We start from the raw sequence: 14,374 nt of genomic DNA on the forward strand, positions 1-14,374 counted from the left end.
ATGATGTGGAAATCAAGGGCTGTTGGTTTCTAGACCCCGTAGGAAAATAAAGGGATGTTGTCTGCATATAATAGAGACCTATCTGCATATCCAAGATTTTTGCTTTAGTCCGATGCATTCTACTGCCCGAGACTAGAAGAAGATGAGCATATTGATGCTAGGGTTCAAGATGTACCAAGTGGACTAATGATAATGATATGGAGGCGTTCACCAAGGAAAAGAGGTTGGGAGAATGAAGCATTGAGGTCGTCCCCCACCAGCCCCGGCAGGAGCTCCATCATTCTTATCGATAAGCACCCGCCGTCCTTCCCACCGTGGGGTAGACTCACCGAGCGCATCCAAAAATTTCCCGGACATAACCTACATTAAAGTTGCTTCCCAATCTCGAGGAGGCACCGCATCTTCTCAGCAAAGACGAATTGATCCTCTCACGCATTCCCGCACAATGCCAGCCCCGACAGCAACAATGGACCCCCCTGACGAGCCCTTCGACCCGGATCCCGTCATCGCCTCCTACGACGTGTTCTTCAACCCGTCCCTCCCGCAGGGCCGCAAGCTCTGGGTTCTCCAGCAGCCTAACCGCACCGATCCGCGCCAGCCCACCCCGACCGAGATGCGCCTCAAGGCCCGCTCCGGCATGGTTGAGGTCGATGTGCCCCTAGACTATACTCAGTCCTACGACCGCGAGAAGGGCATGAAGTGGGGCCGCCAGCTCAAGGCCAGCCTCGAGGCCAAGAACGGTGGCACTCACGGCCTGTCCGGCGGCTTCGGCGTTGGAGCGCCCCCGCCCCGGCCCAAGAGGCGCGGAGAAATTGACTTGGAGGACGAGATGTACCTAGAGTGGCCGGAAGCCGTGCGCCAGGACAAGGTGCTGCGGACGCAGACCCTCGGCGGTCAGTGTCCTGACCATAAGGAGGTCCAGTACATGATTGGCGTCTTCCAAGGCAGTAAGCTTCAGTTCGCCTTTCTTTTAAATATTATTTCAGCCTGCTAACACAAGATCTCAGAGGACCTCCACCTCACGCCGGTTACAAACCTCGTCCACCTCCGTCCCCAGCTGCACCATGTTGACGCTGTGGCCCAACAAGAACGCAACGCCTCTGCCGCCGCGGCCAAGGAATCCGCGGCAGCAGCAGGTGCCGGCCCGGGAGGCGCAGGCGGCGGAGCGGCTCAGGGCTCCGCGGCGGCGCGCGCGATCCACATGACCATCAAAACGACGCCCGATGGTGCCACCGCAAAGAGCGAGACCATGGCCGACCGCCTCCGCGCGGTGCAGATGGAGAACTGGCGCAAGCTCAAGTACACGGACGAGAACGACGAGGCCGCCTGGGAGATCTACCAGGAGAGTCTCATCATGCGCGCGCCGGGCGACGCGGGAAAGCCGCAGCTGCTGACGGCCGACGAGGACGAGGAGGCCGAGGAGAAGAAAAAGAAAGCTGCGCTTGAGGGTGCCGAGGCGTCTGAGTCTAAGCCCGTGGTGGACTTGGCGGAGCAGGTTCCGCGGCTGGAGACCAAGTGGGGCGACGACGAGCTGTTGGAGGCTGTCAGCGGCATCAAGAAGCCGAAGCCGCTGTCCAAGGCAGAATTGGAAGCTGAGGCTGCTGCCGCGGCGGCCGCCGAGGAAGAGGCGCGGAGGGCGAAGCCCAAGGCTCGAGGCGCAGTGGCGTCGCGACGGGGAGGCAAGGCAAGAGCGGCGCCCGCGCAAGCATCTTCTAGCATGGACCTGACATGACGGATAGTACCCCGACAACAGGATTTGATTTGCATAGCTTGGGCGTTGCGGCATGGTAGACAAACGGGTTCCTTCAGGGAGATGGACGGCTCCGGCTTTTTCAACGTCAAAATGCATATTTTCTTTTGCTCTAACTAGCAAGCCTGGTCGCAATGCACCACCGATATTATCATGGCGGCATCATCTCAAAAAAGCCGTGTGTTCAATGTACACGAGATATGTTCTGTGCATATTGCCTTGGAATAAGCCACACTTCCGCATGTTGAAGCCTCCATAAATGCTGCAGCCCCAGTACTACAGCTTTGTAGCGACCTCCATGCCCTCAAAAAATCACGGGCCATGCGAAAACGACCAACTCGTTATCTCCCAAGTCTCGAACGCATACTTCCACTCGTAATGTGTCATTAGCCACGATTGGCGCAACGAATATCCCCTTACTGAAGCAATTCAACATCCAAGCCAATGGAATGCATAAAGAGGTTGACAGTGGCAAGTCGGGTGGTTGCCATGGCGCCCGGAAGCGTCTTGGCATGAGCGACTGTGTCAAGCACGCGGTCCTTGACAGCAAGAACCAAGCGCTGTTGCTGTTCGGGGTTGGCGCTGACGCCAACAGCTGCAAGGAGCTGCCAGACGACAACGTCTTCACCTGTGTTGACGCTACCAGGGAAGATGTGGTGAAGAGTGGGCTCGAGCTTGTTGAAGAACATATTGAAGGTTTGCTCCCTGCAATGATGTCAGTGCGTGCCAATGGAGAATTGGGCCGTGTAATGCTTACCATTCAGCCCACAGCTGAGGAGTGCCTCCACCACCTTGCTTCAACAACTCGGCTCTGCTTAGGATCAGAGTCAACATCGAGCAACCTACGCGAGTCTTGGCAATCAGATCGATGTTCAGCTTGGTGCTGATAAGACCAAGAACACCAGTCACAATGTCAAGCTCCGTCTCGTTGAAATAGGCAAACAAGCTCGGCATGACAGCGGCAGAGAAGAGTTCAATACTCTCCCGCATAGCAGCGTTGAGGCTAACCTCACCGTCGGTAGCCTGAGCACCGTAGACTACATCGAGCTGATCCAGGTGAATGATGATCATGGTCAAGATGGTGGTGCGCTGCTCGAAGCTAATGTGTCGGAAGACACGAGGGATGGCCTTCTTGCCCTTGGGGAACGAAAGGAACGCGATGAACGGGTGAATGGTAGTGGCACCAATGGGCTCATGAACCTTGAGATCGTTCCAAAGCTGAGCATTGTACGCCTGGGCCGTCTCCAACCACGCTTGGTGCTTCACATGGAATTCTTCGTCGTTGCCATTAGCGGGCGGTGGAGGAATGAAGCGAGCGTGATCTTCCATCTTCATAATGGTATTGTAGACCTTCTCAATGTTCCGCAGAATAGCTTTGCGGTCCAGGCCGTTCGAATCTCCATGGCGCTTGCCATTACCAGGGCGGTTAGCATCTCCACTGCTGTCGGTTCTCTTGATGTTGAGGAGTGGCTTCGGTGTCTTGGCGTTGCTGAAAGAAATTTTTCCAAGACTGCCCGCGATGACCAGCTGAGGGTTCTTGGGCTTGTTCTTGGCAGCCTCAACAGCACGCTGAACTTGCTGTTCCATCCGCTGGACATGGTTTTCGGCGGCTCGTCCCTGTCTTCTCATGTTGCCTTGGCGGCTTCCAGTCTGGAACAGGTAGGTCTGAGCAAAGTTGTTCAGGGGCTGGTTCGGGTTCTGGCGCTGACCACCGCGGATCTGGCTCAAAACCTGATAGTAAAAGTCTTCCGTCAGAGAGTCGTCGTTGGTCTGATCAATCGGATTGCCGGTGGCCGAAACAAGCTGCTGCAGTTGGATACGAGTCACAAAGTTCTTATCCTGAGGCGTCATGAGACCGTTGTCCTTGGACAAGACCCAAATCTTATGATTACGCTTAGCACGTTTGGTTTCTTGGTCGAGGTATGCAGCCTTCTCGTCCTCAGAAAGGTGGGCAAGATGCTGCTGTTGCTGTTGCTGCTGAGCGACCGGAGGAACACGACCCATGGAACCTTGAGATCGATGGGCCTGGTGATGACCATGAGGAGGTTGGCCATGTCCTGCGATCCGAGCGGCATCGCCCGAAAGCCTATTGGGGTTTTGCAATATCTGAGTCGGCTGCGTAGGCGGAACTTGAGAGTGAGGAGGTTGAGCAAGAGGACTGGGGGTGCCCTGAATGGGCGGCGTAGGCTTGGAGGTGATAGACTGAGGTCGCTGAAGGATGGTAACAGGCTGGCCATGGCTGGTGTGCTGAGGAGGCTGACCAGCGCGCTGCTGATGATGCTCAAGACCCTGGAAAGATTGTTGTTGAACAGCCTCAGGTCGACCATATCCATAATCAGCCGGATAACCTTGAACGCTCGGCGCAGACTCGGAAAGAGCAGGTTGGGCTGTTCGCTTAGTGGCCTGCTCTCGCATTGCCTTTTCCACTTCCTCCAGACTCATCACCTTACGGCTGGCAGAGGCGGCTTGCGGCTGCGGCGAAGGCTCCGGGACGGGGGGCTTCTTGGAAGGCATGCCCCAAAGTGATGCATCGACATGAAGATCAGGGATAGGCTCTGCCTCTTTGTACTTCTCATAGCCGGTGCGAACAGGCCTGGAGGTCTGCTGGCTTTGATAGTAGTAGTTGGGCGGAGGCTGGGCCTGTTGCTGATAGTGCTGTTGCTGCTGAGTCGGCGCAGGAGCGGGAGCCGGCTTCGCCATTGGAACTTGGCGACTGTAGCGGACCTGCTCTTCTTCGATGGCATCCGACACTTTGGCCGTTTGGCCAAAGAAGTCAAAGTCCTTACCAACGGGCGCGGAAGAGATGGCTTCGCTGCCACCACCCCCGAATGTGTCGTCATTGAAGGCATCACCGCTCTCTTCGAGCTGATCGCCTAAGCCATCATAGGTGTCGTCGAACTCGACAGCATCGTCTTCCTCGGTGTTGCCGCGGGAGAGGCCAGCGAAAGGATCGTGGGCCTGAGAAAAGCCCGGCGCCGCCGTGTTGTGGCTCGGACGCGACGGGTCGAAACCGAAGAACGACATTTTCGGAAGCCGGTTCGATTTCGAAATTGTCCAGAAGCAGATAGCTGTGTACTAGGTATCGGTCAGTATTTGAAGTTGAGCATCTGAAGTAGGCCGAGGCAAATAGATGGCAAGGTAGCTAAGGCGAAATGAGGAAAGGACGACCAGCAACAAGACGACGAGAGCAACCTGATTTCAGTTAAGAAGAAGAAAGAGACTCCTTCAGACACCTTCAGCCAGGTGAAAGTGATACGTGGTGGGGAAGCCACCCACTTGCTCCCACTTGCTCCCACTTGCTCCCACTTGCTCCCACTTGCTCCCGCCTTTGCATTTCGTGAACAGACAGGAGATGGTTAGAGGCATAAAGTAGGGCAGGCTGCTCTCAATACACTCTTGCAGGCAGTGATGTGAATGTGAGAATGATGCGACTTACCACTAAGAGAATGAGATGTCTGTGGCTTTAAGCAGAACAGCTCCCAAAACTATCATGATGTCGTCAAAGACAAATTCCAAAAGTGGGAGTAAAGCAACTAGGCATAAACAGGGTATTATAGCCGATCTGCTTGGTATATGGACATCCAGAGGAAACAGATCCACCAAAGACCAAGATCGAACACAATGCGCCAAGTGCAGTGTGGTGCTATGAAGGGAAACAGAAGAGTCGCGTTGCTTGGGCTTGGGATGCAATGTCCAAAGTGGTGATGCATCATTCGCAGCCGTGGAGGAATTGAGGCTTGAGAGGCCAGAGGACCCCACTACCTGGCCATCTACGGACCAATGGGGAGCTTAGATGACCCATCTACCAGCACACTGATCACGTGATTTGTTAGTCACTCGCCGGCTGCTATGAATAGCCCCTCCCGTCACCGTGGCCTGTACTGATTAGTACTGCGTAGATATTCTGTCCGAATGTGGATGGAGGGGTCCTCAATTATGTGATTTTCGTTTTCCAGCGGCCTGCCAAGTTGTTTGTCGTTTTATAGGGCATGGCACCTGTGTCAAATGAATATGTAATGATCGGCAAACTTCAATCAAGGGCTGCATTACATCGCCAAACTCTTCAATTACATTTACGTCCCTATGGCTCGGTTATGTTCACCGGTCTGATGGGAACCAATCTTTTCAACGGCAACGACTCCAAACCGACACGCACAAGGTTATGTACATGATGAATTGTCATGTACAGGTAAGATCCGAACGATGGGTTATACGTATTCCTTGCATTTGCGGCTCTCTTCTCACATCCTTGCTACTCAGGTTGTAGTGAGCCAGCTGATATCTCAGGCGATGGTTGTGTTGTAGAGTGAGGTAGGAGATTGGGCTTGACGTATTATACATATCGCACAATGAGTCAAGCGTCATGTTTGTTCACAACGTGATGATACCTGTTATTTTGTATGGATGTCGTCGAGTCTTCTCTGAGTTCGCCAGCGTTATTATCATGGTATTGATCCGAGTCAAAATGGCTAGAGGAGAAAGATTCCTCCTATCTCAACTTCGGTTTACTGCAAAGCCCAGTCCGTGCATCCACTCGGAGGGTGTGATGGAAGTGGAATGCTTAATCATTTGGTCGAATGACTAAGGTTATGGAAAGTACCCTTGACACTCACCATTTTGGCGAGGAATTTATTCCTTGGCCAACGCTGATCGCAGGCGGAAGGCATAATAGCAGGTGGCGGTTCATCCCGTTTCTCTGTGCTCAGAAGCACTACGAAAACAGGTAGCCCACGAAGAGCCGTGAATCGCTTTTGGGAGTGCTCCTGGTGCCAGACAAAGTTCCCAGCACGAGCCTTTCGGTCAAGTGCCACGGCGACCAGCTGTGTGGCTCGGTCGGGATACGAGCGGGAAGCAAGAGGCACGTGGGTTGCACGAACCTACAAAGGTGCTGCATAGATAGTAATGTGATGTAAAAAAATAAAAATAAATAAAAAATAAAAAATAAAAATAAAAAGAAGAAGAAGAAAAAAGCCAATCTGACATTGTCGAAAGGTGTCCCGTCGGCTCGGCGTAAGACGAATACCAAGACACAACTGCCAGCCGAAAGGACCAGCGCTTCTTCTTAGCCCCCGGTACCTAGACATTACGGACAAACGCATCGCAAAGTACGCAGTAGCAATCAGGCCAATCTACACGAGGCCGCTAGATCTGTCAGGGGCTACCGACTGGGTGTACCTGCACGTGTAGGTATATGTCATAAAGAATGCACAAGGGGCTGGATTATGCTGAAACCAAGCACAGTGAGTCTCCTGTTTGGGTTGCCCTCAGGGCTGAGGCTGACGGGATGCAATGCGAGCGGATTCTCGCAGTGGCCACGCTCCCCGTCCTCTCCCTTCCCTGTTCAAGAATGGGGACCGCCTGCCCGAGAGTTGGGAACGGATACGCGGCAGCGAGGTACGTGGAGGATGGGTACTTATCTTAGGTACCTAACTGAGTTATCAACCGGTTGCCGTGCTCAATAGCCAAGTCTTTTTCTCGCACCCGCTAGCGGACTGTTTCTTGTGTGTATCTTCTTGCTGCAAATACCTAGACTAGATACCTACCTAGGGATCGACATGACTTATTCCCAGCTCCAGGTCTCCAAATAGGTAATATTGAAAATCCTCTTTTTGAGCAGGCATGAGTTCAAACTCATTCCATAAAGCTATATACCTACCCCGAGCAGCGATTTGCTGACATCAGCAACTATCAGGAAGAAAGTACTCCCCAAATAGAAATCACCGAAAAAAGGTACCTGTCGCTTTTTTTTTGAGTTGCCAAGCTTCTGGGTTCAGGCCAGCTGTCCACCCCACCCCCTTTATCCTACCTCAGGTACCGTATTGTAAGTGGGTGGCACCATTGTAGATACCTAGCTAGGTACATGCGGCGCGGCTTTTTGGTGCACCGCGTACGCTGCATTCGTACCCCTGTGAAAGTCCGCCAGGTCCCCCGGAACCAGTTGTCGCTAGCGCCCCAGCTGCTCCTCCAGCTCCTCTTGACATGTATCCCTTGAAGCCATCTTTTTGTATTAACTCCCGCGTCCCTCGCATCTTTTTCCTTCTCGTCCTCCTCGCCCTTGTTCATCCTTGGGGAAGAGCGAGATATTTTCCCACTTCTAACTTCAATCCCTTTCTCTCCCTTCCATCTTCCGATTCGGGCTTCCATCGGGCCTGATTATATAGGTCAAGATGGCGACGGGATCTGCACGATACGTTCGATACCTACTTTTCGCCTTCTTCGTAAGTTGAAACCCTCGTCCGTCAAAACTTGTGCCATTGCAGCTACACCAGGAACCTGAACGACGCTGTTTCTTTGTAACCCCATGACATTCGCACTTTGCACTGCTTAGTTGTGTCTTTCAATCATATGCTTACTTCGACATGTTCTTGCGCAGGGCCTCGCCGTCTTCTACTTCATCTCCCACTCCAGCTACGAGGGCGCAAGACTTCAGGATGGCACCTTCAGCAAACCAGGCGCTCCCGCCAACGGTCAGCAGCAGAGTGGTCAAAATGCTGCAGAAAAACCCAAACAGCCTGCTCAATCCGATGCAAACCGGCCCAAGGTTGGCGAGACATACGATCCAAAGGAATGGCCCATGCCCATGACTCCGAACGAGCCTGGCTGGGACGAATTATCCGGTATCGCATCCGGCCCACGCATGAATGCCACTTTCGTTACCCTCGCCCGAAACTCCGACATCTGGGACATTGCCCGCTCCATCCGTCAGGTCGAGGACCGTTTCAACCGCCGCTACAACTACGACTGGGTCTTCCTCAACGACAAGCCGTTCGACGCCACATTCAAGAAAGTCACCACCTCTCTCGTCTCCGGCAAGACTCATTACGGTGAAATTCCCAAGGAGCACTGGTCCTTCCCCGAGTGGATCGACCAGGAGAAGGCTCGCAAGGTCCGCGAGGACATGGCCCAGCGCAAGATCATCTACGGCGACTCTGTGAGCTATCGCCACATGTGCCGCTTTGAATCTGGCTTTTTCTTCCGCCAGCCCCTCATGATGAACTATGACTACTACTGGCGTGTCGAGCCCTCCATCGAGCTCTTCTGCGATATTCACTACGACCCCTTCCGCTTCATGAAGGAGAACAACAAGAAGTACAGCTTCGTCCTGAGCTTGTACGAGTATGTCGAAACCATTCCTACTCTTTGGGACAGCACCAAGAAGTTCATCAAGAACCACCCTGAGCACATTGCTCAGGGCAACTCCATGGGATTCCTAAGTGACGATGGCGGCGACACCTATAACCACTGCCACTTCGTAAGTTGGCTTGCACCATATCATGTAAGCCACATGCTGACCTTCATAGTGGTCCAACTTCGAAGTTGGTGACCTCAACTGGCTCCGATCCCAGGCGTACATCGATTACTTCGAATCCCTTGACCAGGACGGCGGTTTCTTCTACGAACGATGGGGTGACGCTCCTGTGCATTCGATTGCCGCCAGTCTCTTGTTGCCCAAAGACCAGATCCACTTCTTTAACGACATCGCTTATTACCATGTCCCCTTCACTCACTGTCCCACTGGCGAGAAGGTCCGTCTTGACAGACGTTGCCACTGCAACCCCAAGGACAACTTTGACTGGAAGGGTTACTCTTGTAAGCTTAGCCCCTGAATACGAGGCCCCGGGACGGACAGCTAACACAATCAGGCACGAGCCGCTTCTTTGAGGTCAACGGTATGGAAAAGCCTGAGGGTTACGAGAACCAGCAGGATTAAGCTCATACACCGGTACGGTACAGTGAGCGTATGTAGTATGTATCAACAATTTTCAAAAGGGGCCTTGGTTTTGGCCGTCAATCAAGTGGGCCTGCATCAATGAAGGGAATTGGGCAGATCGGGTACTAAACGTGGGGCGGCGTCAATGGTTCTGGACACTCTTTTTGCTCTGTAGATATTAGCAAATGGAGATTGCTACCTGGAGTTCATCCAGCTTTCAGTGGCTCTTGATATTGTGATAATCTGTAATGCGATAATAGTACACGACTTTACACGTTGTAGAAGTGCCCGTTCTAATCGGGCACCTGTGGGGGCGCAGCTTCACCCGTACTCCCTTGACTCTTTTTTGACGTCCCAATCTCCCACTTGTATCTTCCTCTGCCTCGTTAAGAACCCCGTTTCTTTAGCTCACTGTGGCCTTCTTGGGCTTCATCGTGCCGTACTTTGAGCGAGAACTGGCACGGTTCGCCACACCGCCAAGATCGAGAGCGCCACGGACAAGGTGGTATCGTACACCGGGACAATCCTGACTACGACCGCCACGAACGAGGACAACGCTGTGCTGCTGAATATTGTGGCCTTCGCCAGGAATGTAGGCAGTGACGTGGCGGCCGTTGGAGAGGCGCACACGAGCGGTCTTGCGCTGGCCGGAGTTGGGCTTCTTCGGGCGGATGATACCAACTTTGAGGCAGACGCCCTTGAGGGCGGGAGCCTCAATCTCGGACAGGGCGGGGGAGACAGCGTGACGAGCGCGCTTGCCCTTCTTATGACATCCCTGTGATTGTGACTGTCAGTATATGCTTCAAGTATGGGAGTTGACGGGCTGAGAAGGAGGGGGACGAACTCTCAGGACCTGCATGATGGTGGCATTCTGAACGGGGGTAGATGAAAAGGGGCGGATCAAGGGGGCCACGGTTGACGTGAAGAGGGATGCAGCGCGCGGAAATGTCGCTGGCCTCATCGCCGGAGCAAAGAGTGATCTGAACAACGTGCTGGCCATGTCGGGAAACGGCTTCCAATTGCTTTCGTCACAGCCTCTAGAGCTCTCGTCGCAATGTTATTACCTTCACCTGGTGGATTATTTTTTGGATTGCTTAGCTAAGGTTGATGCACGTGATGCTTCCCTGTCCTCCAAATTGCGGACCTCAGGCACCGGTCCTCCGCCCCCGGGCCCACTCACTCGGGCCACCTTAGCACCGCCCCTTGAACCGATGAAATCGGCCTTTTTGGTCTGTCAGTTGGTATCACATGCCTCCCTTTCGGGAAGATCCTGACGTAAGCGACCGAGACCCTGGTTCACTCTTGGTGCTACGCCGCCGGGCTTTCCCCCAGATACCTACGGGATAGCGAAGCTGGGGGCGGTTGCCCCCCACTGCGGGATGGATATCCTCGGCTGAAGCGGGCGCTGTCTGTTCGCCAGCCGCCAGGTACCGTGGCTCCGAACGGGCTTTGAGGTTCACGGTCTAGGGTGCACCACATCTCTGACTACTTTCCTGTTTTCTTCCTAGACCCTCCCCAGAAACAATCCTACTATCGAAACCGTCCGTCGCCAATTGACCAAATCCGTCCGGGCGTTACCTACTCGTTGGCATCGCACGGTCGACAAGACAGACCGAGTCCATAAGTAGTTGAGCACTTCCGACGATCTGCAATCACCCATCTCCGGCGTCTTTTGCTGCTTTCCTTCCTTGCTGTTTCCGAACCACTCGAGCGACCTTGAGGTTATCCACACTTGACATATTGCACCATGTCGTCTTTTGCTCGGGCTATTCGCCCCGCCATGAGGGGAAGCCGTGGTGTTGCCGCCCTCGCTAAAGGGAGGACATGCACGCCGACCAGAACCTTCTTGCCACTCCAGCAGTAAGCTGCCAACCCGTCCTATTCCTCTCCCAAGGGTCGACATTTATGAACCTTTGCAATACTAACATGTGCCCTACAGAGCCGCCAGACCTCTCTCGACCACCCAGCGCCGCCGCAATGCCGACCACCTTGACATCACCGACATCCCCCCCACGCCCATCACTCATCTTTCCGAGGTCGAGGCCGCCATGCAGGAGACTGTGAATAAGTTCGCCAACGACGTGATCGCGCCCAAGGTTCGTGAGATGGATGAGGCAGAGGACATGGACCCGGCGATCGTTGAGCAGCTCTTTGAGCAGGGGCTCATGGGTGTCGAGATCCCCGAGGAGTACGGCGGCGCCGGCATGAACTTCACGAGCGCCATTATTGGCATTGAGGAGCTCGCCCGCGTCGATCCCAGTGTCAGCGTCCTCGTCGACGTCCACAACACCCTTGTCAACACCGCCATCATCAAATGGGGCAGCTCCCAGCTGAAGCAGCGCTTTCTGCCCAAGCTCGCTACCAACACCGTTGGCAGCTTCTGTCTGAGCGAGCCAGTCAGCGGCTCCGACGCATTCGCCTTGGCTACCAAGGCGACCAAGACAGAGAACGGTTACAAGATCAACGGCTCCAAAATGTGGATCACCAACTCCAAAGAGGCTGACTTCTTCATCGTTTTCGCGAACCTTGATCCCGCCAAGGGGTACAAGGGCATCACTGCCTTCATCGTCGAGAAGAACACCAAGGGCTTTTCCATTGCCAAAAAGGAGAAGAAGCTTGGCATCAAGGCCAGCAGCACATGCGTCATCAACTTTGACGACGTTGAGATCCCTAGGGAGAACCTTCTCGGAGAGGAGGGTTCGGGCTACAAGTACGCCATCGGTCTCCTGAACGAGGGTCGTATTGGTATTGCTGCTCAGATGACTGGCCTTGCCCTCGGCTCATGGGAGAACGCCGTCAAGTAGGCTTGCCCCCTGTTGCCACTCACTCGCTTGGGCTCCCTGATGCTAACAGCTACCAGGTACGTCTGGAACGACCGCAAGCAGTTCGGCCAGCTCGTTGGCGAGTTTCAGGGCATGCAGCACCAGATCGCGCAGTCGTACACGGAGATCGCCGCTGCGCGTGCGCTCGTTTACAATGCGGCGCGCAAGAAGGAGGCCGGCGACAACTTCGTCATGGATGCCGCCATGGCTAAACTGTACGCTAGCCAGGTCGCCGGTCGTGTGAGCGGCCTCGCCATCGAGTGGATGGGCGGCATGGGCTTCGTCCGCGATGGCCCGGCCGAGAAGTTCTGGCGCGACAGCAAGATCGGTGCAATCTATGAGGGCACCAGCAACATCCAACTCAACACCATTGCCAAGCTGCTGCAGAAGGACTACACCGCATAAGTGGTGTTCTCCTTTCTGGGAGTGCTTCGAACAAGTCCGAGAATGAGAGAAAGGGAGTGTAATGGCGAAACTGGACGGGAATCGTGTAGGTTATTAGACGGCGTTTAATAAAAGCGACACGATCAAGTGTTGGGCGTCTTGCCTCCAAAGATTACTTCTCTGCACATTGTTTTGGGTAAATTTGACTCTGGATCTCGCCGTCCTTCGGTGTCATTCAGCAAGAGGAGATCTTCCAGACCCTGAGCCAATGCTATCAAAGTAATGTGTCTTCCACGTTACCGTAACGTCTTGTTCTTTACCTCCAAATATGGCTTTCAGCCAAGTATATCATGCAGTCGGTTACACGCCCAGGCCTAAGTGGGTGTCACATTTATGGTGAGCCTGTTGTATATCAGTGCAGTGGTACACTGACTTTAGTATCGACAGGAAAGATGAGAATCGTCAAGAGTATGTAAGCATTTACTAGGGCTTCAAGTCCGAGTCGCGCGCAAAGTCAGTCCGAACGCATCTAATGGAATGGCAGAGCCACACAGAATAGAGGATTCAGCGGTTTGGCCAGGCAGATGATCAAAGTTCTGGATTTCTAGATGTCACTCAGATGAACCGGGCTGTGTGCCATCCATTGTTCTTGCACGCATTCCATGCATGAAACAATTGAAGACGCACTGCAAGATGCGAGGGGACTTAGTCAGAAGGGGTCGATATGATGGCTTGCGATCAAGCACAGTCCTCTAACTCCGACATGGCTCCCCGCACACCGCAAGTGCACGTTAACTGCAGGTCACAGGCTTTAGATGTTATATATTAAAGATATGGAATAAATGTTGGAGCTAAATGATGTGATGCTGTCCATGATACCTATAGTCAGGGCAAGATCTCACACTCACTTGGTTTAAAACAGTTGTGTACACTATGGGAAGACTTGGATTGCTGTCTTCTTTGTCTACCCAGGACACGCGCAACATCCCTACTCCTAACAGCATTCTTTGCGCGTACCTGTAAGCAAATTCACCTGAATACACACTGGCTCGACTGGACAGGGCATGTTTGTCAGAGCGCCGTTTCATAGAAACCACTCAGCAGAAACAAAGCGACAAATGACTGCAAGTGTCGGCATCACCACTTATTTTCACCCACCAATTATGTATGGTGGCTTGTCCGTCCGTCCGAAGAGTGACATATTGAATGAAAGTGCCGCTTCGCCGGCACGACCTCGCCGGCACACACGCCTCGTTGCGGCAAGGCCATCTGGTGAGTCACATCAGACCAGACAGAGAAACGTCGATCCTGACACACGGACTATTCTGAAAATCCTGGGGTCGGAAATAGGGACTTTATGCGATAATGATCCGAGCAGCTCGCGATTGGCTTCATAACTCGAGGTCAAAGAGTGACAGGAATCGCGAGGGATGCCAAGTTTTACACTCAAAAGAGAAAAAGGAAGAAGACGGCGATGAAGAAAAGGAAGAATGAGAAGAATAAAAAGAAAAAGAAAAAGAAAAAGGTCTTGAGCGATCAATCTGATTTCCTCATAGACGGGACAGCGGCATGGGCCGTAACTCTCTCTATCAGCACTGAAGAAAGCAAATCTTGGCCCCTGCCGGGTCTGCGGGGATTGAGAGGTGATCCGCCGGAGTCTTTTCCGCAGGCCACCGTATATAGGGCGCGCCCGCGTGGTTGGAGGGA

General features: G+C 53.5%; 5 protein-coding genes across 5 annotated transcripts; 3 read left to right on the plus strand and 2 right to left on the minus strand.

The window, feature by feature from the left end:
* Positions 1–466: 466 nt before the first annotated feature.
* GLRG_09872 (DNA-directed RNA polymerase III complex subunit Rpc37) lies at positions 467–1,732 on the plus strand (the record flags this gene model as incomplete). The annotated part of the gene is made up of 2 exons (XM_008100557.1): positions 467–947; positions 1,008–1,732. The coding sequence occupies 2 exons, from the start codon at positions 467–469 to the stop codon at positions 1,730–1,732; spliced, it is 1,206 nt and encodes a 401-aa protein (XP_008098748.1).
* A 434-nt stretch (positions 1,733–2,166) lies between these two features.
* On the minus strand, positions 2,167–4,774 carry GLRG_09873 (topoisomerase II-associated protein PAT1; the record flags this gene model as incomplete). Its single annotated transcript, XM_008100558.1, has 2 exons — positions 2,167–2,455; positions 2,508–4,774. The coding sequence occupies 2 exons, from the start codon at positions 4,772–4,774 to the stop codon at positions 2,167–2,169; spliced, it is 2,556 nt and encodes an 851-aa protein (XP_008098749.1).
* Positions 4,775–7,917: 3,143 nt separating this feature from the next.
* GLRG_09874 (glycolipid 2-alpha-mannosyltransferase) lies at positions 7,918–9,461 on the plus strand (the record flags this gene model as incomplete). The annotated part of the gene is made up of 4 exons (XM_008100559.1): positions 7,918–7,968; positions 8,124–9,002; positions 9,052–9,340; positions 9,394–9,461. 4 exons carry the CDS (start codon positions 7,918–7,920, stop codon positions 9,459–9,461), a joined length of 1,287 nt encoding a protein of 428 aa, XP_008098750.1.
* A 403-nt stretch (positions 9,462–9,864) lies between these two features.
* On the minus strand, positions 9,865–10,461 carry GLRG_09875 (ribosomal protein S12; the record flags this gene model as incomplete). The annotated part of the gene is made up of 2 exons (XM_008100560.1): positions 9,865–10,236; positions 10,306–10,461. 2 exons carry the CDS (start codon positions 10,459–10,461, stop codon positions 9,865–9,867), a joined length of 528 nt encoding a protein of 175 aa, XP_008098751.1.
* Positions 10,462–11,208: 747 nt separating this feature from the next.
* GLRG_09876 (acyl-CoA dehydrogenase domain-containing protein) lies at positions 11,209–12,688 on the plus strand (the record flags this gene model as incomplete). The annotated part of the gene is made up of 3 exons (XM_008100561.1): positions 11,209–11,321; positions 11,401–12,261; positions 12,322–12,688. 3 exons carry the CDS (start codon positions 11,209–11,211, stop codon positions 12,686–12,688), a joined length of 1,341 nt encoding a protein of 446 aa, XP_008098752.1.
* Between the last annotated feature and the right edge of the window lie 1,686 nt (positions 12,689–14,374).

Source organism: Colletotrichum graminicola (genome assembly GCF_000149035.1).
Source record: "Colletotrichum graminicola M1.001 genomic scaffold supercont1.53, whole genome shotgun sequence".
Lineage (NCBI taxonomy): Eukaryota > Fungi > Ascomycota > Sordariomycetes > Glomerellales > Glomerellaceae > Colletotrichum > Colletotrichum graminicola.